The sequence below is a fragment of the Arachis hypogaea genome, chromosome 10 (genome assembly GCF_003086295.3).
Source record: "Arachis hypogaea cultivar Tifrunner chromosome 10, arahy.Tifrunner.gnm2.J5K5, whole genome shotgun sequence".
Classification (NCBI taxonomy): domain Eukaryota; kingdom Viridiplantae; phylum Streptophyta; class Magnoliopsida; order Fabales; family Fabaceae; genus Arachis; species Arachis hypogaea.
In genome coordinates, this window is record NC_092045.1 from 3,727,264 (window position 1) to 3,749,732 (window position 22,469).

At 31.7% G+C, this 22,469-nt stretch overlaps 3 protein-coding genes across 3 annotated transcripts; 1 reads left to right on the forward strand and 2 right to left on the reverse strand.

Annotated features, from left to right (window-relative positions):
- Nucleotides 1-7,833: 7,833 nt before the first annotated feature.
- On the reverse strand, nt 7,834-8,562 carry LOC112717180 (E3 ubiquitin-protein ligase RSL1-like). Its single transcript, XM_025769283.1, has one exon. It carries the CDS (start codon nt 8,560-8,562, stop codon nt 7,834-7,836), a length of 729 nt encoding a protein of 242 aa, XP_025625068.1.
- A 6,092-nt stretch (nt 8,563-14,654) lies between these two features.
- On the reverse strand, nt 14,655-17,462 carry LOC140175793 (uncharacterized). Its single transcript, XM_072204451.1, has 2 exons — nt 16,248-17,462; nt 14,655-15,644 (listed from the first exon to the last, which is right to left on the reverse strand). Exons 1-2 carry the CDS (start codon nt 17,179-17,181, stop codon nt 15,349-15,351), a joined length of 1,230 nt encoding a protein of 409 aa, XP_072060552.1. The 5' UTR covers nt 17,182-17,462; the 3' UTR covers nt 14,655-15,348.
- A 1,869-nt stretch (nt 17,463-19,331) lies between these two features.
- Nucleotides 19,332-20,643, forward strand: LOC112714713 (probable NAD(P)H dehydrogenase (quinone) FQR1-like 1). The gene is made up of 3 exons (XM_025766374.3): nt 19,332-19,414; nt 19,689-20,048; nt 20,220-20,643. The coding sequence occupies exons 1-3, from the start codon at nt 19,392-19,394 to the stop codon at nt 20,443-20,445; spliced, it is 609 nt and encodes a 202-aa protein (XP_025622159.1). The 5' UTR covers nt 19,332-19,391; the 3' UTR covers nt 20,446-20,643.
- The last annotated feature ends 1,826 nt before the right edge of the window (nt 20,644-22,469 follow it).

Here is a 22,469-nt window from a genome sequence, read left to right on the forward strand (position 1 = left end):
GCTAGCACGATATTGTCCGTTTTGGCACACAAGGCCTCACGGTTTTGCCTTTGACGATAGGGAAGTTAGCCGAAGCCCCCCACACTCACTCGTCAAAATGCGTCATGCTAGGGAGAGGTATCCACACCTTTATAAGGCATGCTTCGTTCCCCTCTCCAACCGATGTGGGACCTTATAATGTGTGCTAAGGAGCCATCAGCAGCCGTCCACTTTGAGACCATGCCTTGTTATCAGGGGGATGACTTGGTTCCTAATATTCGGGTGCTACATCAGGTTTTCTGGAGTTATTACCCTTGCATTATAGCATTCAGGCATTGCAAATCAGTTGTACAGGTAGACGAGACTCATTTATATGAAAAATATAAGGGTTGTCTGTTGGTGGCAGTTTCATAGAATGGAAACAATAATATCATGCCCATTGCATTTGCTATTGTCGAGGGTAAAACTTCTGACGCGTGATATTTTTTTCTTAGTAATTTGCGATGACATGTGGTGATACGGGATGGTGTGGGCCTTATCTCTGATTGACACGATTCTATAAGTTCGGCCGTGGCTCGCAATAATGGAGCTTTGTCGCCTCCGAGAGCTTTCTACATGTTCTGCATCAAGCATATAAAATCTAACTTTTTGAGAAAATTTAAGGCACCATATCTCCAAAAGCTTATCATCAACATAGGTAACTAAAATAAATACATAATTTACATGCTACAGTTACCGTAATTGTAATGGATGTCTTGTTTTTTCCGTGTTGCATGGTACTCTAGGACAGTGCACGAATACCAGTTGCATCACGGACGTTTATGCGAGCGAGGTGAAGCATACACAAGGTGGCTGTACAGAATTACTTGTGAACATTATGCTTTGGTATTCGATGGTGGATACCGATGGAGTCACATTACGACAAATATAATGGAGTGCATTAATTCGGTATTGAAGGAAGCGCGTAATCTCCCAGTAACTGCACTTGTAAAGGCCACATTTTACAAACTGAATGAGTTATTTACCAGGAAAAGGGTTGAAGTTGAGGCTCGAATTAATGCTGGTTATACGTTCTCTAAGATCGTGACCTCCAAATTGCATGCAAATCAACGCGCAGCCGGAAACATTCAGGTTAATTGCTTTGATAGACAGAATGAAGTATTTGAGTTGTGTGAGATGCCCAACGGCCTCGAGTTTGCAGTTGATCTACATCAACATTATTGTGACTGTGGTGAATTCCAAGTGGACCACATGCCATATCGCCATATCTTTATTTGTTGTGCAAATCAACGATTAAATTGGCAGGTGTACGTTCATGATGTTTACAGGATGGACCAAGTCCAAAAGGTTTATAGAGCTAGGTTTAAACCACTTGAAAATCGCACCACATGGCCTATGTATCATGGACCTCGGTTCATACCAAATATTTTTTAAAGCGTGTGACAAATCCTATATATCATGGCATATATATATATATATATACACACACACACGTGTGTAAGACTAAACTAATAATTATCAACGGACAATATATGTTAATAACTATAATTTATTTACTATAAATTACATTAAATTCACAATATAATTACTTTTTTATTTATATTAAAAAAAATTAACAAAAATACTTACATAATGAAATTGGCTAAGATAGTTAATAATGTGAAGTTCAGAACGATCTACTTCTTTAATATTTTTTTCTTAGGTATTGTGGTTTTTATTTTGTGTAAGAGTATGAATTTGGAGGTATGAAAGGTGAAGGATGAAGAATGTTGCTAAAATTGAACCAGATGGGGTTGAAAGGGATGAATGAGGAGAGAAGAAAGAGATAGCTTTGTGCAATTACTATCAAGCCTCACCCTTCCTATGTACATGGGGCAGACGTGGTTACTGACCACAATATTGAGGCACATAATTGTAGAGCCTACTTCATTATTGTCGTTGATATAATTCTGTCCATTGAATTGATAAAGGATGAAATCTGAGCCTCAGATTTTGGACATCACTGCATTCACCGTTCGATTTCCATTGATTTGTTTTTGGCCGTCCAATTGACACAGAAATGTGTCCCAGTTACATTTAAATTCAAAGGTCCAATTTAAGGAAAATTGACCCTCCAATTTATCTTCTACCATCGTCCATATCCAAATATTACGCACAAAATCTCAATAACAATGAAAAATACTATTTCAGTCACAATATACAAATTAAAAAGTGGATATGACTTATGATAAGATATTAGAATTTTAAAATTCAAAGGGAGATTAAATATCTATCATAGGATAGACTCTAGTCTAAGTAATTCTATGGTACTATAAAACTTGTGTATGCTGCATTCATATTCTTAAGGAACTAAGAATCCATTTTTTAATTCATTCAATTCCTAGAGTTGCGTACAAAAAATGAGCTATAAAAAGAAAATAATTATAAATTAAGGATTGAGTTTTGCAGGTTTGTTGTTGAAATGGAGAGTATATATGTTGAGGCTTGGAGGATGGACTATCATACACGACAAAGTTGAAATTTCACATAATCCATTGAAATATGAAAAGATAAGTCATTATGAGCAGAAAATAAGTGTTAGTTGAATTAGTTTTTTTTTAGTAAAAAAATACTTTTTTTTAATAAAATATTTTTATTTAATTTAAAATGTATTTAGATATGTTTTAAAAAAAGTATTTTTATTAAAAAAAGTGTTATAAAAATAAAGAATAAAATTTAAGAAAAGAAGAAAAATAAAATAGAATAGAGAGAATAAGAGATGATTTTATTAATATATAATTGTTGTGTTTACAGAACTCCAAAAGGGAACTATTCATAGTCAAAGGAGAACTCTTAGCTGATTCACAAGCTAGGTTGACTGATTTTATCTATTTAAAATTTAAAATACAATTACAGTTTAGAAGATGCATAACAGATATATTTATAATATTCTTTCATAGATGTTCTTAATGGTAATACGTCAGGTAGCTGCCAAATTAAAAACCTTACCAGAAAGAATGTAATGGGATAAAAACCATGATTAAGAAAAAGAGTACAACCCATATTACTCCTCCTAATAATTACATCACTTAATAGTTTTTAGTTGGCGCATACCAATCTTGTATACTCGCTTCTTAAATGTTGAGGTAGGTAATGTTTTAGTGAAGAAATCTGCTAAATTATCATTAGAACAAATTTGCTTATTACCACTTTGTTGGAGATCATGAGAGTAGAAGAATTTTGGTGAGATATATTTTGTTCTATCTCTTTTGATATATCCTTCCTTTAATTGATGTATGCAAAAAGAGTTATTTTCGTATATGACTGTAGGTATTTTTTACATCGGTAAACCACACATATCTTGAACATATTGGGTGATTGACCAAAATCAAACACATTCTCGAGTTGCTTCCTGAATTGTCAATATTTCTACATGATTTGAGGAGGTTGCAGCTATAGTTTGTTTTGTTGAGCGCCAAGATATAGTTGTTTCTCCACTTGTGAATAGATAATCCGTTTGTGACCTGCCTTTATGCAGATCAGAAAGAAAATCTGCATTTGCATATCCAACTAATTGAAATGTTGTTTCATTAGAGTAAAATGAACCCTTGTCAATAGATCCTTGAAAGTATCTTAATATATGTTTGACACCATTTTAATGTCTTTTAGTCGGACAAGAACTAAATCTCGATAACAAATTTACTGAAAATGCTATATCTGGTCTTGTATTATTAATAAGATACATTAGTGCACCAATATCACTAAGATAAGGTACTTCATGATCAAGAAGCTCTTTATTACTTTCACAAGATCAAAATGGATCTTTATCCACATCTAATGATCTTACTACCATTGGAATATTCAATGGGTGTGCCTTGTTCATGTAAAATTTTTTCAAAAGTTTCTAAGTATAAGTTGACTGATGGATGAATATACCATCTAATCTTTCAAGTGTTCAATTTGTAAATCAAAGCAAAATTTAGGGGTGTACATAAAATAACCAAATTATAGTTAACAGGTTAAAAAATTATAACCATATTTTGGTTAACCAATTTAATAAAACAATTTTAAAAAAGATATCTATACTATTAAAAAGTAGTTAACCAAAACCAAATTTTAAAAATCGATTTTTAACTAGTTAACCAAAACCAAAATCAAATTTTATGCAACTCTTGTGTTCAAATTGGTTAACCAATTTTTTTGTAAAAACTTGTTAAAAGCGATTTTTAACTAGTTAAAAATCAGTTTTTAATTTTTTTAAAAAATCAATTTTTTTATGTAAAAACCAGTTTTAAAAAAATCAGTTATTTTTCAAAATTAGTTTTTATTTTTATAATCGGTTAAAAATCGATTTTTGAATTTTCTAACCGGTTAATAATCAATTTTATTATATAAAATTAATTTGGTTAATTAACCAAATTATATTTTTTGTTAACCCAAATACATATTCGTTTTTTGGATTAACCAAACTATGTACCGCCCTAGTAAAATTTTGTCTTGTCAAGATCTTTCATTTCGAATTCTCTTTTTAAATAATTCACAATTTTTGAAATCTCTTCGGGTGATCCAATAATATTTAAATCATCAACATATACTGCAATAATAACAAATTTATATTCAAATCTCTTTATGAACACACATGGATATACACGGTGATTTTTGTATCCATTTTTCAATAAATATTCATTAAGACATTTATACCACATTCCCAGATTGTTTTAATCCATACAAGAATTTTTGAAGTTTTACTTAACAAATTTCTAGAAAATTATTATATGCTTTTATACTTAACAAATTTTATACCACTTTAAATCCTTCAGAAACTTTCATATTAATTGTTTTGTCAATTGAGCTGTATAAATAGGTTATAACAACATCCATTAGACGCATATTAAGCTTTTCATGCACTGCCAGACTAATAAGATATATTAATATAATTGAATCCACTACAAGAGAATATGTTTTCATATAGTCAATACCAGATTTTTGTGAGAATTATTGTGTTACTAGTCATGCTTTATATCTTTCTATTTCATTTTTTCTATTGCGTTTGCGCACAAAAATCTACTTGTATCCCACTGGTTCTATATTTTTAGGTGTTTTGACTATAGGACCAAAAACTTCACGTTTTCAAAGAGAAGTTAATTTAGCTTGAATTACGTCTTTTCATTTTGGCCAGTCATTTCTCTGTCTACATTCTTTAACAGATTTTGGTTCATGATTCTCATCTTGCTTTACTAATTCAATAATAACAATATTATTATAAGTAAAAACGTTGTCAATAACAGTATTTTTTCTGTCCCATATTTTTTCGATAGTGACATAACTTATTGAGATCTCTTTATTTTCCAGGTTCTTAAACCTCTTCAGAAGCTTCATCAATATTTATGTCTCCGGATCCCTTTTAAATACTTGCCTCCATATTATGACCATCATGATTAACTATTTTTCTTTATTTTTTCAGGAATTTTTATCCTTAGAACCCATTGGTCTTCCACGCTTTTGGCATACATTGCTTTCATTTGCACTAACAACTTATCCTTCTGAGACATTTATTTTTATTGGTGCATTTGCGATTGGAATGTGTTATTTAGTTACTCTTTTTAAGTTAGTAAATACATCTGACAATTGATTTACAATATTTTGCATATAAATTAACTTTTGTACTTCTAGTTCACATTGTCTAATGCGGGGATCTAAATAGAATAATGACAATGTATTTCAAGTAATCTTTTTTTTCAACTGCTTATTTTCTCCTCTTAATTATGAAAAATTATTTCATCAAAGTGACAATAAAAAAATCTTTCCTTAAATAAATCACTCGTTGTGGTTTCAAGGTATTTTATAATTGACGGAGATTTATAACTAACATATATCCCCAATCTTCTTTTGGGTTTCATCTTTATGCGTTGTGGTAGAACAATTAGAACATAAACCGTACATCCAAATATTCTAAGATAAGAAATATTTGACTCTTGACCACAAGCCAGTTGTAATAGGAAGGATTTAAGATAACTTGTTGGTCTAATGTGTATAAATACTGTAGCATGCAAAATAGCATGCCTCCCACGCTGAAATAGGCAGCTTAGTTCTCATAAGTAATGGTCTAGCTATTAACTGAAGATGCTTAATTAATGATTCTGCTAGATCATTTTGAGTGTGTACATGAACAACAAATTCTTCTATCGTAATTCTAGTTGACACACAATAATCATTAAATGCTTGGGACCTAAATTTACCAGTATTATCAAGACGTATTATCTTTATAACATAGACTGAAAAATGAGTTCTTAATTTAATTATTTGAGCTAGCAATCTCGCAAATGCCATGTTGCAAGTTGATAATAAACAAACATGGGACCATCGTAAAGATGCATCTATTAAAATCATGAAATATTTAAACGGTCCACATGGGGTGAATAAGCCCACATATATCACCTTGAATACGTTCAAGAAATGATGGTGATTCAATTAGGAATGTACGCGGATCGGATCGGATATTGGATATTTCCGCATAATTGAACCTTCTCTTTTTAATCATATTTTTATGTAAAAAAATCAATAAAAATATTTCTTTCACACTTTTAAACTTATTTATTCCTAAAATATTTTTAATCAAACTTTTTCTAAATAACAAAAATAAAATAATATAATATATGAATAATAAATACTAACTAAACCATACAAACAAGTAAATATAATACCAAACATATATTTATTTATTTATTTATTAATTATTATTGTGCGGATCTGTGGATCCGCGGATGTAGAGCAGATATTCACGATTCGATTCGTAAAGGGTGCGGATCGGATCCTATCCGATCCGATCAATCTGCGGATCAGATCGTATCCGCAATTTTTGAATTGGATGTGGATATTTATCACGGATACAATCCGATCCATGAACACCCCTAGATTCACTCCCAATTTTTTCTTGTGATGGTCTTGTAACTAATTTTTCATGAGAATAAGTAGCACATGAGAATTCATTAAATTGAAAAATTTTATGTTTCTTTAGATGATGATCAAATGAATTCTTGATGATTCTTCTCATCATGATTGGATCTAGATTTGTAAACTTCTGGTTTATTATGGCATGTGATTCCACATTGTTAATAGTGGTATATACAAATCAGAAGAGAGAGTTGTAATATAACGATATTCATTATTTTCTTCTCTTGCGGTTTCTATATGATATCCGTTTTGGCAGATATCTTTAAAAGATAATAAGTTTTTACGAGGCTTACTTGATAATAATGCATTATTTATAAAAAATTTGGTTCCTTTATGCAATATTATAGTAGTTCTTTCAGAATCTTCAATCATTTTTGCACTACCAACAATCGTATTTACATTTATTTCTTTCGTAATAAGAGAGATAAAATATCTTTTATCTCTAAGTATTGTATGTATTAAAGCATGGTCAATTACATATTTTTTTATTGTTAAATTTGAACAAAACTTAAGAAATATCTATATCTTCATTTACGAAAATAAAAAAATATTATTAATTAAAAAAAATACAAAAATAAAAAACTACTAAGAAGAAAAAGAAAATCTAAGATGATAAATTTTTAATTAATACTCTTCTAAAAGAGATTTGCTTGATGACCTTCATCTAAATAAATAACATCGCTTAGGTAACTAAAATCACTTGTTTTATACTTGCATGAGTTGCTAAGGTCAAAGATATCATCGATGATTTTCATCTAAGGTGGATACTACAATGAAGATGGCTAAAATATCTTCTCATAAATATGCTTTGGTTAAAAGTGTGGTTTATTTATTTAGCCACACTTTAAACAAAAACAACACTTTTATAAATATCAAAATCTAACCATACAATCCATCGTCTAAAGGTCAAAAAAAATATACTCATATGAAGACAATTATGCCATCTTCATTGTAGTATCCACCTTCATCCAAACATAGAAAAAGAATGATAAATCCAAATACAATTGACAGAACAATAGTCGATGATAGAAGACAGCAGGCGGGACGGCTTAATTCAGCAGTGACACAGAATTCACAGGTGGAACCGCCACAGCCGTAGCAGAAGACATGTCCACATCTGCAAAGTATTCTATTGCACGTGAAAGGTTTCTTCTCAACGTAGAACCTGCACTTTGGGCACCTCTTCCACCCGTTCCTCTCCGCTAACTTCATCATCACTCTATCTTCATCCGTGCACGTGACGCACATCTGCCTAGGGCGGGAATACAGGAATCTCTTGCTCTCGCTCTCAAGAACAGCAGCTTCACGCAATGACTTCTCCCACCGATGCAATACCGACTTTGGCAGAATCTCGCGGCAACCATTGGTTTCCAATAGACCACGGCACCGCGGCACCGGACACCGGATATTGATCACGTTGTCGTCGAGCTTAGAACAAACGTACTTCACCACGCAATCCGTACAATACGAGTGTGTGCAACCACTTATGGTGAAAGATTCCGCTTCGGTTTTAGTGACAATGCAGATTTCGCACACGAACGAGGAAATCGAGGAGGACTTGCCTTTCTCCTCTCTGTTGATCTTCTTCGTTTGTTTTGTGGCGACGACGACGCTGTTTCTGTGATTCTCTACCTCGTTAGAATTCGTCATTCTAAGCTGGCTCCTCTTGCTTGATCCCGATTCAGTTTCAGTTTCAGGTGGTGATCGTGATGGTGACCACCAACGAGAGTGGTTACTGCCTCATGAAAAGCTCTTCGCTCGTCCTCATGTTTTCCAGAAATTTCAAGGCTTTCAAGATGAGGGAGTGCTTGGTCTTGTCGGTTATTTATTTAGGAAGAAGTAAGAATTAAACCCTAAACTCTAATACTTAGCAACTGACTAATAAATTTAAATTTCTATAAAAATGTACTTTTGATACAATCTCGTAAAATAATTTTACACATATATCTAATTACTTAACATCACGTTAACAAAAAAAAATATTTTTTATACTTCAGTATATTAAAATTAAACTACAAAAAATATTAAAAAATTTATCAAAATTTATTGTTTTTGACTATCAATTAAACAAAAAAATTAATTAAAAGTATATTGTTTAATTATTAAACAAAAAAATTGAGTTAATGATTAAAAATAATAGATAAAAATAATAAATTCTAATGAATTTTAAATATTTTTCTTAAACTAAAAAATATAACTATTTTAATTTAATTCAAATTTTATTATATTTTAAAATTTCATGAGCGGATATTTGTTTATGATCATTATTTGTTATGAGAAATTAAATTCCAAAAAATTAGGAAGTAAACCGTTCTTTTCTGTTTTAACTTGCTCTTATGGTTTAAAAATTTGAATACATTTTCCTTCTCATTTTTTTTCTCATTTTCTTTCCAAATATTTGTATTTTAGAGTGTGGTTTATGGATAAAAGAAATTCAAGTAGATTAGTGGACTCTCTAATGCATGCATTTGTTGAGGCAAGTAATTTGCATTTCCAACACGATCAGAATAATTATTTTTCATTGTTTAACTAAAGGAATTTTCAACTTGTGGTGGTGACCTTAGTTTTATTTATTTATTATTTTTGGAAATAGACCTTAGTTCTATTTTCCTTGTTTTGGGCGTGGGGGGGATGCTAGTGTTTTGCAAGGTGATGGAAAATCCTTCGAAGCCCAACACTTTTTAAAGGAGTTTATGGTGAAAAGCCCATACAGTAAAGTTTTGCACCTCATATGTAGTGGATCCTCTGTCGCAAACAAAAAAGTTTACAGAAACCTCTTACCACATTCTATGACAAAAAAAAAGAAACCTCTCACCACATTCCCAATTTCCCATACCGAGAAAATTATCATATGATATTATGATAATGTTCATTCTAAACTCTAGAAATCGTGTGATATTGAAAGATTGAGATTGAGACTAAGAGACAGAGATTGAAATAAATTTTAGTATTTTGTTTGGTGTCAAGTGAGAGACAAAAATTGAAACAAGAATAAAACTCTAATTTAATTTGTACAAAAAATAAAATTGGAATTAATTAATTAAAATGAGAGTATTTTAAGTATAAAATGTTATTAAAGTTTCAGTATCTGTTTCTAAAAATATTAGTCCCCTGTGTCTCTATATTTTGGAGACACTAAAATACTGAAATTTTAAAGATAAAAACATAAATTTTAGTACCAGTCTCTGAATTAAGAAACATGATACTGTGTCTCAATCTCTCAGTTTCTATTCCAGTACTGTAAAACAAACGCTACCATACAATTTTGTATAGAGTATTTATGTATTACTAGCTAATTCACATTATCAAATTTTGTGGATAGAAGTTATAATGAAAGTTGAAGCCTGCGAAAATGATTTATGTTAGTAGGCCTCAGGGTTGATTCTACACAAATCTCTGACCAATGGAATTGGAACAGTAGTACCTAATAATCAAACTAAAACATATATTTCGAAAAAAAATTAAGTGAAAAAATTAATAAAATAATAAATTAATTATTATTTAATTCATAACTTTTGTCATATGCAAAATTTGTTATTTTAATTTAAGAGTATTTAGATATTTATTTCTTATTTTATCAATTTTCTTCTTTTAAAAGAGCTTAATCTTATATTTGGCAGAAAACTATGGAGGCAAAATGAATTATTTTTTAGGAGTGGCGAAGCATGGGAAGACGAGGGAGAAAGGTATCAAGCAGAAACAATGCCACTATAGTATTAGTAGGGATATATACCCACAAACATTTTAATTCAAGCAGAAACAATGGTTATGGTTTATCAACACATACACAAAATTAAATATTATTCAATCATGATATATCTATAAAACTTAGCTATTAAAATGAATTATTAGTATAAAATATATATTAAAAATAAAATAAATTAAATAATATATTTATTTACATATAAATATAAATAATTTATTTATTTAAACTATAAATACTAAAATAATTTAATTAGGTATTCTTTAAAAATGGTACAATATTCACTTTTATTATAATAACTTAAAAAAATTAAAATAAACACATCTAAAAATTATGAATAGATTTAGTATCTTTTTAAAATTAAATACACATTCAAAATACAAACTAAATAAAACTAAAATTTAAATACATATCTAAAAATCAAATTATTTAAAATTCAAAATTTTGATTTTAAAATTCTAAAATAAACCTTAAACCATCTAATTATTAAGTAAACTCGTACAAAACACTCAAAGAAGAGAGAAGTCACGTTTGTCTCGCGTCAAAAATCCAGAGGCGCACATCGAAAACCCAGAGAAGTCATCTTCCGCCGGCGTTCATCCGCGCCACCTTCCTCTTCCGCGCTCATCCTCGACTCTGCCTTCCTCCTTCTCGACGCTCATTCACAATGCAACGCCGCATTCTCCGTCGTCAACACTCATCTTTATCGCCGGCTTCCTCCTCCTCATCACCGTTCATTCGCATTAACGTCGCCGTTCGTCCACGCCAAAAACTTACCTAAGGTTTGGATGGGTCTCTGACACCATTACAAATTTTTTATTTTTTTTAAATAAAAAATCGAATAAAATGGCTTGAAGAGATTTTTATATATATTGCAATGTTAAATTATTTTTTCATGTGCAATGTATTTTGGAAGTATTTTAAAAATATTTTCTGTATAACTTCATAATTTTAGATGTGTTACAATTATTTTTTAATGTTTAAATTTAAATTTTAGATTTATGATTTTAGATGTATTTCAAAAATATTTTCTGTATAACTTCATAATTTTAGATGTGTTACAATTATTTTTAATGTTTAAATTTAAATTTTAGATTTATGATTTTGGATGTGTTTCAAAAATATTTTTTTTATAATTTAATAATTTTAGATGTGTTACAATTGAAAAGGATAATTTGTGTATGTAATTTTATTTAACCATTCATCACTGAAAATTGTAAAGTAGATCTTACATTTTATCAAAGGTATAATAAGTAAGGGATTAATTTTTTTCTAAATACACTGACTTTGAATTTTTTTTTTTTGCAGATACAAATTGAAATATTGTAGTCTAATAAAAGAAAGAAGAAAATTGTATTACAGAGAAAGAAGGAACGTAAAAGAATGAAATAATAACTAATTATAAAGTGGATAGGAAGTTAGAGAAATTTTAATTTTTAAAATTTAAATTAATGTTAAAAATTTGAAATAAAATGTGAAACCTGAAAATAAACTGCGATTTATGATTTTAGGTTGCAGCAAATTTTGGTCAAAAATTGTGGTTTTTTCTTGGTATTATCTATATTTTTGTAAATCAATGAAAACCCCTTTTGAACCAATGATTTATGCATTAGTTACCTTTGTGTAAATCGTGGTTTATTTTTACTTTTTCAGGTTTTAAAATTTGTACATATAAAAGTTGGAAGGATAAAATTGTAATCATTTTATTTTTGAGATAATTTAATAGTTTTAATATTCATATAATTTAAATAAATAAAGTATCATATAAATACATAATGAATAATTTTAATAGCTAAGTTTTAGTATACAAATATTTTTTTTGGAATATCATTGGACGAAACTTGAATGAAGCATTGAATCATGAAATGAAACCCATTGATAAATAATAATCGTTCATTTGCTTTTGTTTACGTAATTCTGGGGCCATAGGAAGATATGAGAAGATCATGCTCTTCCCTACAATGTAATTACTCGTTGTAAGTATAATACTCATATTTCAATTGGTCCTAGGATCACTCACTCGTATAAATGACGTTATTATATTTTTTATCTTTCAAACTCACTTACACTCATAATACTAAGGAGAGAATTTCTAATATTTTAAAATATATTCAATTTCATTTATGGAACACACATACAATACACAAGGCATATGTGTCTTTATATAGGCAATGTTTCTTACTAAAATAATAATTTATGAATCACAAATCAATTTTGTAATGACTACCATGCTATGAGTTGTCTTCATGAATCTTCCTTCAACTTATATTTATGTAGTTTCTATAATCTTTCAATTTAGGTTACTTGGTCTTCAATTTCAATTCAATTTGATTTTGAATTTCTTTAATGTTGTAGAATGTTTTAATTGTACTATTTTCTTGAATGTTCTTCAAAAATTTTCAAGCTTCCAATATGTTAGCTTCTAGCAATATTTAGCAAATTGATAATGATTGTATTCAACTAGAACTTTGCTTCTTCTTTGACCATTTTGACTTCAAAAACTCTTCATGAAAATTCTAGTGATGCAAGTTGATTTATAATGAATTAACATTGCCTCCCTTAAATCAAGCTTGCAGAATTAATCATTTCAAGCATCTTCTTCAATTTATAAAATAACTCTGTCTTCAATGGCTTTGTAAAGATATCTGCAACTTGTTCTTCAGTTGGACAATACTCGATCACAACTTCTTTTTCATTTACCAACTCTCTGATTTTATGAACCCGAATATCAATATGCTTCGATCTTCCATGGAATACTGGATTTTTGCAAAGTGCAATAGCTGACTTGTTATCGCAAAATATTGTTGTTGGAGTATTTTGTTTCTCGTTTAATTCCTCAAGAATTCTTCTTAGCCAAACTTCTTGTGTTGCACAACTTGCTGTTGCTATATATTCTGCTTCTGCTATAGATAGTGCTACTACTGGTTGTTTCTTTGACGACCATGAAATTGCACCAGAACCAAGATGAAATACAAACCCTGAAGTACTTTTTCTTGTTTCTATATCTCCGGCCCAATCACTATCACTATCAGTGTAACCGACAAGGTTTACTTCATTAGTATTCTCATAATAAATTCCATCATTTAAAGTACCTTTAATATATCGAAGAATTCTCTTTGCCGCTTGCAAATGGTTGGTACAAGGCTCCTCCATAAATCTGCTAAGCAAACCAACTCCAAACACAATATCTGGTCTAGTTGCAGTCAAGTACCTTAGACTTCCAATCAAGCTTTTGTAGTATGTGAGATTTACTGCTCCTCCTTTATCTTCTCTCAGCAATTTAAACTTCTCTTCGACTGGAGTAAAAACTGGTTTTGAGTGCTCCATTTAAAATTTCTTCAAAATATCATTTGCATATTTCTTCTGAGAAATGAAAATTCCATCATCTCTTTGAACCACTTCAATGCCAAGAAAGTAGGATATCAAACCCATATCTGTCATTTCAAAGTGCTTTATCATAGCCTCCCTGAATTCTGCAATTATCTTCAAATTGTTGCCAGTAAAGATTAAATCATCAACATAAAGACACACGATCAAGATATTTCCAGGTTCAACGAACTTGATATAAAGAGTATGTTCAAATGGACATCTTTTGAAACCATTCTGAGTAAAATAAGAATCAATCTTCTTGTACCACGCTCTTGGTGCTTGCTTTAACCCGTACAAAGCTTTCTTCAATTTGTAAACTTTATTTTCTTTTCCAAAAACTTCATATCCTGCAGGTTGCTCAACATACACTTCTTCTTCTAAAGTGCCATTTAGAAATGCAGACTTAACATCTATTTGATGTATCTTCCACTTATTTTGAGCCGAGAGTGAAATAATCATACGAATAGTGTCTAACCTAGCAACAGGAGCAAATACTTCAAAATAATCGATACCTGGCTTTTGTTTATATCCCTTGGCAACTATTCTTGCTTTGAAACGATCAACTTCACCATTGGGTTTGTACTTAGTCTTGTAAATCCACTTTACTCCAATCGACTTCTTATTTGCTGGTAAATCTGTCAGCTCCCATGTGTCATTTTTCTCAATGGCATGAATTTCCTCATCCATTGCTTTCTTCCAATTGTTATCTTTAAAGGCTTCTTCAAAGTTCAATGGCTCACAATTTGAAAATAAAGCAAAATTTATGATTTCTTCATCGGACGGATCGTTGTCATTGCCAACTTCATAATCTGCTAATCTAGCAGGTAGTCTCCTCTCTCTTTGAGGTCTTCTAGATGATTATGGTTGTTAGGTTGTGTCCGATTGTCTTTCTTCTTCTTCATCACATGTATTTGAAATTACAATCGGATGCTTTTCTGTCTTTGTGTCCCAGTCCCACATGGCTTTCTCGTCAAATGTCACATCTCTGCTGATGATTACTTTCTTTGTTTCTGGATTGTACAACTTATATGCTTTTGAGTCTGTGCTATAGCCAATAAAGATACACTTCTCGCCTTTGTCATCTAACTTCTTCCTTAATTGATCTGGTACATGGGCATAAGCGATACACCCAAAGATTCTGAAATGATGAATGGAAGGCCGCTTTCCACTCCAAACTTCCTCTGGAGTTTTATCACGAACACTCTTTGTTGGACACCCATTTAAAATATGAACTGCTGTTGCGACTGCTTCTGCCCAAAACTCTTTAGGCATTTGTTTTGACTTGAGCATGCATCTGACCATATCCATGATGGTTCTATTCTTTCTTTCAACAACTCCATTTTGTTGAGGAGTGTATCTAGTTGTTAGTTGGTGTTAATTCCGTGTTGCTTAAAGTATTCTGAACATGCAAGATATTCTGTTCCTCTGTCTTTTCTGAGAATTTTGATTTTACAGCCACTTTGTTTTTCAACAAACGCCTTGAATGTCTTAAAGACATCACATGCTTTTGATTTTTGCTTCAAAAAGTATACCCATGTATATCTACTAAAATCATCAATAAAAGTGATAAAGTACCTGCTACCACCATTACTTGGAACTTCTACAGAACAGAGATCTAAATGCACAATTTCAAGTAATCTTCTAGCTCTCCAAGACTTTCCTGTAGAAAATGGATCTCTGTACTTCTTTTCCAGTTGACAAATCTCACAAACACAATTGGGAATATGAATCCGTGATAGACCAGAAACAAGTCTTTTTCTTGACAGGTAGTTTAGGCCAGAAAAATGAAAGTGCCCAAACCGTATATGCCACAGCCAGTTATCATCAAGTATCACAGAACTCATGCAAACATGATTAACATGTTGAATTTTTAATGGAAACATTCTGTTTGAAGTCATCTTTGCTTTATCAATGAACCTTCCATTGTTGTCAAATACAGTGCAATATCCATGATAAGTTATCATCTTATATCCCTTCTCAGATAATTGCCCCATACTCAGTAAATTGTAATCAAGTTCAGGAGCATAAAAAACATCAAAAATATAACTCAGAGAACCATCTTTCAATCTAATTGGTATGTTCCCTTTTCCTTCAATAGGGATCTTTGTACTATTACCAAACTTCAATAATAGTTTAACTGAGTCATCTAGAGAAGAAAATAACTCCTTTCTACCAGACATATGATTACTGCAAGCATTATCCAAGTACCATATATTTTCATCTTCAGCACATGAATTACTTGTAAAAAATAAAGTCTGAGTACCCGGATTGTCATCAGTATTTTGATGCTGATTTTCTGCAACGTGTGCTTGATTGTTATTCACCATTTTGAATCTGCAATCTGCTGCTTTATGTCCATACTTTCCACAATGAAAGCAATTGAAATTGGTTCTTTCTTGATAAAAATTGCCTCGACCTCTTCCTCGGTTGACAGACTTGAAATTCGTTCCACCTCTTCCTTGGCTGTAATTGCCACGACCTCTTCCTCTGAAACTTCCTCTACCTCTACTTTGAAAATTAAAACCACGACCTCGTCCTTCTTGTGTACGGCTTGATTCTGCAACGTTGTTGAAATTCACTCGGCTTTTCAAGGCTTCCTCGATTGATTTTTTCGATTTCTCCAGTATTCTACTGATGTGACTTTCCATGGTTCCTTGCAACTCTACAATCGTCATGGTATCCATATTGTGTGACTCTAGTATCGTAGTCACCACATGGTCATACTTCATTGGCATGGTGCGAAGAATTTTCTCCACCACTTTGCTATCGGGCATATCTTCTCCATAGACTCTCATCTTATTGACAAGATCTGTAATACGAGTAAAATATTGCTCAACAGTTTCTGAGCTCGACATCTCGTACCTTTCATATTCTCTTCTTAAAGACTGTAGCTTTGCTTTCTGAGCTTTATCTACGCCTTTGTATGATAGCTTCAACGTGTTCCATGCTTCCTTTGCACTTTTGGCATTTGCTATTTTGCCAAACACCTTATAATATACTCCTTGATGAATTTGAGATAGTGCCAATTGATCTCTCCTCTGTTGGGCAGCATCTGCTCCTTCTTGCAAACCCGGTTCAATGAAATTCCACAGGTTCTGGGCCTTCAAATGGGTAGACATCAAAGTCTCCCAATAACTATAATCAAGTTTTCCATCTAACTTGGGACCGGACCACACAATATTGAAAGTGTTTGCCATACCGACTCTATGAATAAACAACTATGTGAGAACTCTCTCACATCTCACAAACTCTGAAACACCAGGCGCTGGATTAACCAGCTCTGATACCAAATGTAAATATAATACCCACACTTCAATTGGCCCTAGGATCACTCACTCATATAAATGATGCTATCATATTTTTCATCTCTCAAACTCACTAACACTCATAATACTAAGGAGAGAATTTCTAATATTTCAAAACATGGAGAGAATTTCTAATATTTCAAAACATATTCAATTTCATTTATGGAACACACATACAATACACAAGGCATATGTGCCTTTATATAGGCAATGCTTCCTACTAAAATAATAATTTATGAATCACAAATCAATTTTGTAATGACTACCATGCTATGAGTTGTCTTCATGAATCTTCCTTCAACTTATATTTATGTAGTTTCTATAATCTTCTAATTTAAGTTGCTTGGTCTTCAATTTCAATTCAATTTGATTTTGAATTTCTTTAATGTTGTAGAATATTGTAATTGTACTATTCTCTTGAATGTTCTTCAAAAATCTTCAAGCTTCCAATATGTTAGCTTCTAGCAATATCTAGCAAATTGATAATTATTGTATTCAACTAGATCTTTGCTTTTTTTTTTGACCATTTTGACTTCAAAAACTCTTCATGAAAATTCTAGTGATGCAAGTTGATTTATAATAAATTAACACTCGTTTGGAATATTTTCCACAAAGAATGGTCTGAAGTTCCACAATATTATCCATTAACAAAGAAAATATTAAACAATTTTCTTTGCAAAGAATTATTCATTCCGATTTAGCAGCACAAAATGATAAAATTATGTATAATAATAGTCATGATTATCGACAAGAGTCAAAACAGTAGTAAAAACTCAAAATATATAAAAGAAAATATATGTTTAAATTTTTTATTCTATTATTAAAAACTTCTTTAATAAACAATTTATAAATATTTTCATAAGTCTTTGTTAAATTCAGAGACATTTCCTAACTTTAGTAAAATAACTTATGTAAAATCAGTTAAAATCCAAAAGATATATACTAATATATACTCCATATTCAAAATGATGTCATAAAGTTGTATCAATAATAGTTTCAAATGGAATTTATTATTAATTATAATTATTATGTTCAGATGTAATTGCAGATATAAAATTCACGTCACTAAAACATGATTATGAAACTAATACAAATTCAAGTATTCAACAATGGTGTAGTTGAATAAAGAAAATGTCAGCATAATAATTGGGACGAATAAAATAGAAGTACTTACTTATAAAACCTTTTGGCTTTTTCAGATTTATGTCGATAATTTTAATATAACTCCTTAATTATTAGTCATTTTTCTATTAACATTTTTTGTTGTTTCTCATCAATCATTATTTTTTTTTTCATACAAATATGGACCGGTCCCAACTCCCCACACCCCCTCCTAGAAAAACGATTTTCCTAAATTTATAACATTTTTTTCCCGTACGTAAATACGTAATACACGGAATTAGGACCACAAATGATGTCTATATATAATGTTAATGATGTATATATATTAGTATTGTTGTTCGTACCAAGTATATAAATTTTAAAAGCCCCAGGATATAAGAAATTTTTTTCCCAGCCTTTCGCCATCGTTATTATTTAATTTAGTATCCGATTACCCTATTTAATATTATACATTTATTTTAATTTAGAAGAAAAAACCAAGATTAGTTGAGTTTGAATAAAAGGATTTTTCAAAGGTTAGATATAATTAGCAGTGCAGGGTGCAGCTACTTGGGTACATAACAAGATATTGAAAGTTGAAACCGAATAACTGTCCAGTAAATAGTTCATGTGCTTAATACCAATATATAATAGTTAAATTCATGGTGATAAAAGGGGCTAATTTGAAGTAATTTACTAACTTAATGTGTAATTATATAGTGATATAACAAGAAAAATAAATTGTTTCTGGTGACAAAGAACATGGACGTTTGTATGATACTATGATGCAATTCTAAGAACAACTTGCACTAATCAAAAGATAAATCTGAAATTTATAATAATTAATCATATGAAGGACAATAATAACAACAACAGTGATGTTAACATTTGATTATTACATATAAAAAAGATATTAATAGGCACTATAAGAAGAGGTATCTAGTCATTGAACTCTAACAAACAACAACTATAGAGAGTAGAGCAGAGCAAATATATCATCAATGGCTACTAAAGTTTATATTGTGTAAGCAATGATTCCACTATAATACTGATCATAGGATGCACAAGTTTCAATTCTTAGGAGGTGTATCAATATATATGAAGTGCTTAGCTTGTTAAATTTGCTGTTATTAATTAGTAGTACTCACTATATCATAATCCTCCTAATTCCTTCCCAAGTTAGAATTAATGAATATGATTAAATAGTGATTATTTTCATAAAAATATCTTCATGTGAAATGATCATAGAGAACTGTTAGATAATTTGACATGTTCGACTAAACTACTTTATCATTTAGGTACTATTCTACGTACGGTCATGTGGAGAAGCTAGCTCAAGAGATAAAAAAGGGAGCTGATTCTGTGGAAGGAGTAGAAGCAACACTCTGGCAAGTAGCTGAAACATTGTCTCAAGAGATGCTTGACAAGATGAGAGCACCTCCAAAGAATAGTGATGTCCCAATCATTACACCAAATCAGCTTACTGAAGCGGATGGTTTGTTGTTTGGTTTTCCAACAAGATTTGGAATGATGGCTTCCCAATTCAAAGCCTTCTTGGATGCAACTGGCGGCCTTTGGCGCACACAGGCTCTCGCTGGAAAGCCTGCTGGCCTCTTTACCTCCACAGGTGCTCAAGGAGGTGGCCAAGAGACTACCCCGTGAGTCTCTACCAAGATATAACTAAGAAATTTTAAATAGTTTGTCATATCGGACTAAATTGTTTAATATAATACGCGATAACATCTTAACTATCATATTCACGTAAAAAAAAGTATTTATGTAAGTAACCATCTAATAATAAGTTAATAACATTGTTGTTGTTTGTGTAGGTTGACATCTATAACTCAGTTTGTTCACCATGGAATGATTTATGTTCCCACTGGATACACCCTTGGAGCAGGCATGTATGAGTTAGAGAAGGTGATGGGTGGATCTCCATATGGAGCTGGAACATTTGCTGGAGATGGCTCCAGACAACCTACTGAGTTGGAATTGGCTCATGCTTTTCATCAGGGCAAGTACTTTGCTGGAATTGCTAAGAAGCTCAAGGGATGATAACATATCATACATGCATATTCTCAATGCAACCTTTAAATAAATAAAATTGTTGTCACTTGTCACACCACTCCTCATAATGTATGTTACACCACTCCTCAAAGTTTGTTAGTTAAGAAAATTAAACAGACCTCATCCACGTTAATTAACAACTTAATTAAACGTTGAGAAATTCTGGAGTTAAGTAATTTTGAGTATTTTTTGTGATTATTTGACTAGTATAAATACTAAATTATTTTTAATAAATAAAATTTATTAATTGAGCTAATAGTCAAAATCGTCTCTAAAATATACTTCGATCTCTATTTTCCTCTCCAAAGACAAAATTAATCAAATTTATTCCCGAAAAATAACCAACCTGTCACGTTAGTCCTTCCGTCATCTCTTGCACTGAGGTGGCTAACGCTCGTTGACATGGCCTATTAACTGCCAGCGTAGCACTCGCTTAGTATACCCTTTTGTTACTGATAAGATAAGTTTCTTAGATCAATTCAAATCAGTCCCTAAATCGATGAACCCTAATCCCGAATTACAGTCGAGACATGGATTGCTCATCATCATCATCATATGCCTTGTGGTAGTGCTATTGCTGCTTTCTTCTCATCTCATTCTTCATGTTGACATCATGTAATGTGGTCTCCTCACACTCATCCAACTCCGTATCTGTCAACTGCTTGCTGGATTTCTGAGGTAATATCGTCTCTAATAATCGGTATTGTAGGGGGAAAGGAATCCCGACTCTCACATTGAACTTGATGTAAAGACAACCCTCCGTGAACAGCCTATTGTGTTGTGGCATTCCCTCGTCATTTATAGATTTTTGTTGACCTACATTGCAGATTTTATAAATTATTTGTGAATCAAAACTACATTTATATATAGAATGAAATTTCAGTGAAGCATAATCTCAAAATTATCTATAGATAGTACCTGCTTTGATGACTTCTCCAAGATTTGACTAGATCAATAGTTGTCTCCCATTAAAATGGATGACAGCAAACTGTAAGCCACAAAAAGCCTGGTCAAGTTGAGATTGTGTTCAATATAGAGGTCATCATGCTCTCGTTTGAATCGTGGGTGCTCCTTCACTTGTAAGACAAAAAAATGTCTCTAGTGATTGTGTCAGACTGCAAAAGGTCTGCATGCATTAATTTAAGAAACACCCATGGAGTGGACTATGATGATTAACTTCAGCCAATCTTACAAAGAATTAACATAGTATACAACCAATAAGAGTAGCATTATGGAGTCCATAAATTCGGAGATAAATCTGCATTGGGGAAATAACTGGAACAACAGAGACATAAAGGAATATTGAGTCGTAGGTGATGCAATGGGATGAAGCAGTATTGTCAAGGAGGTAAAAGGAAACACTGCCACTACTGAGTCGATTGCTGTGCATGGTGGTGGAATAGGACTGGATCAGAAGCATGAGAGCTGCGACAGAATCTGTGGCGAGGAACAGCGTTAATGATAGACTTTGTTCTACTTTGAGCGACGGTTACGATGCAGACGACGTCGATGCGCAGGCGATGGTGGCATTGAAGGCGTAGGCAGTGATGCAGGCAGGGACAACTTGGGAACATGGAATCTGCTATGGAGGTGAGGTTCAATTCCTTTGGATTTGGGATTAGGGTTCATGGATTTAGGACTTAGGATTGATTTGAATTGATCTAATAAACTTATCTTATCAGCAACAAGATGGTACATTAAGCGAGTGTCACGCTGGTAGTTAACAAGCCATGTCAGCGAGCGTTATCTTTTGGGGACAAAAATAGAGATCAAGGTATCTTTCAAGGACAATTTTGACTATTATTAACTCTTTATTAATTTATGTATGTAAACTCTAAAAAATATGAATGCAAATTTTATTGTCGTATGTGTATAAATTCTTATAAATATAAGTGTAAATTATATATTTTTGTACAGGGGCGCAGGTAGGTATAAACAAAGGGGGGCAATGGCCCCCCCCCCAAAATTTTAGCTTTTATTCAAAAAAAAAAAGTCTGATCCCCTTTTTTTTA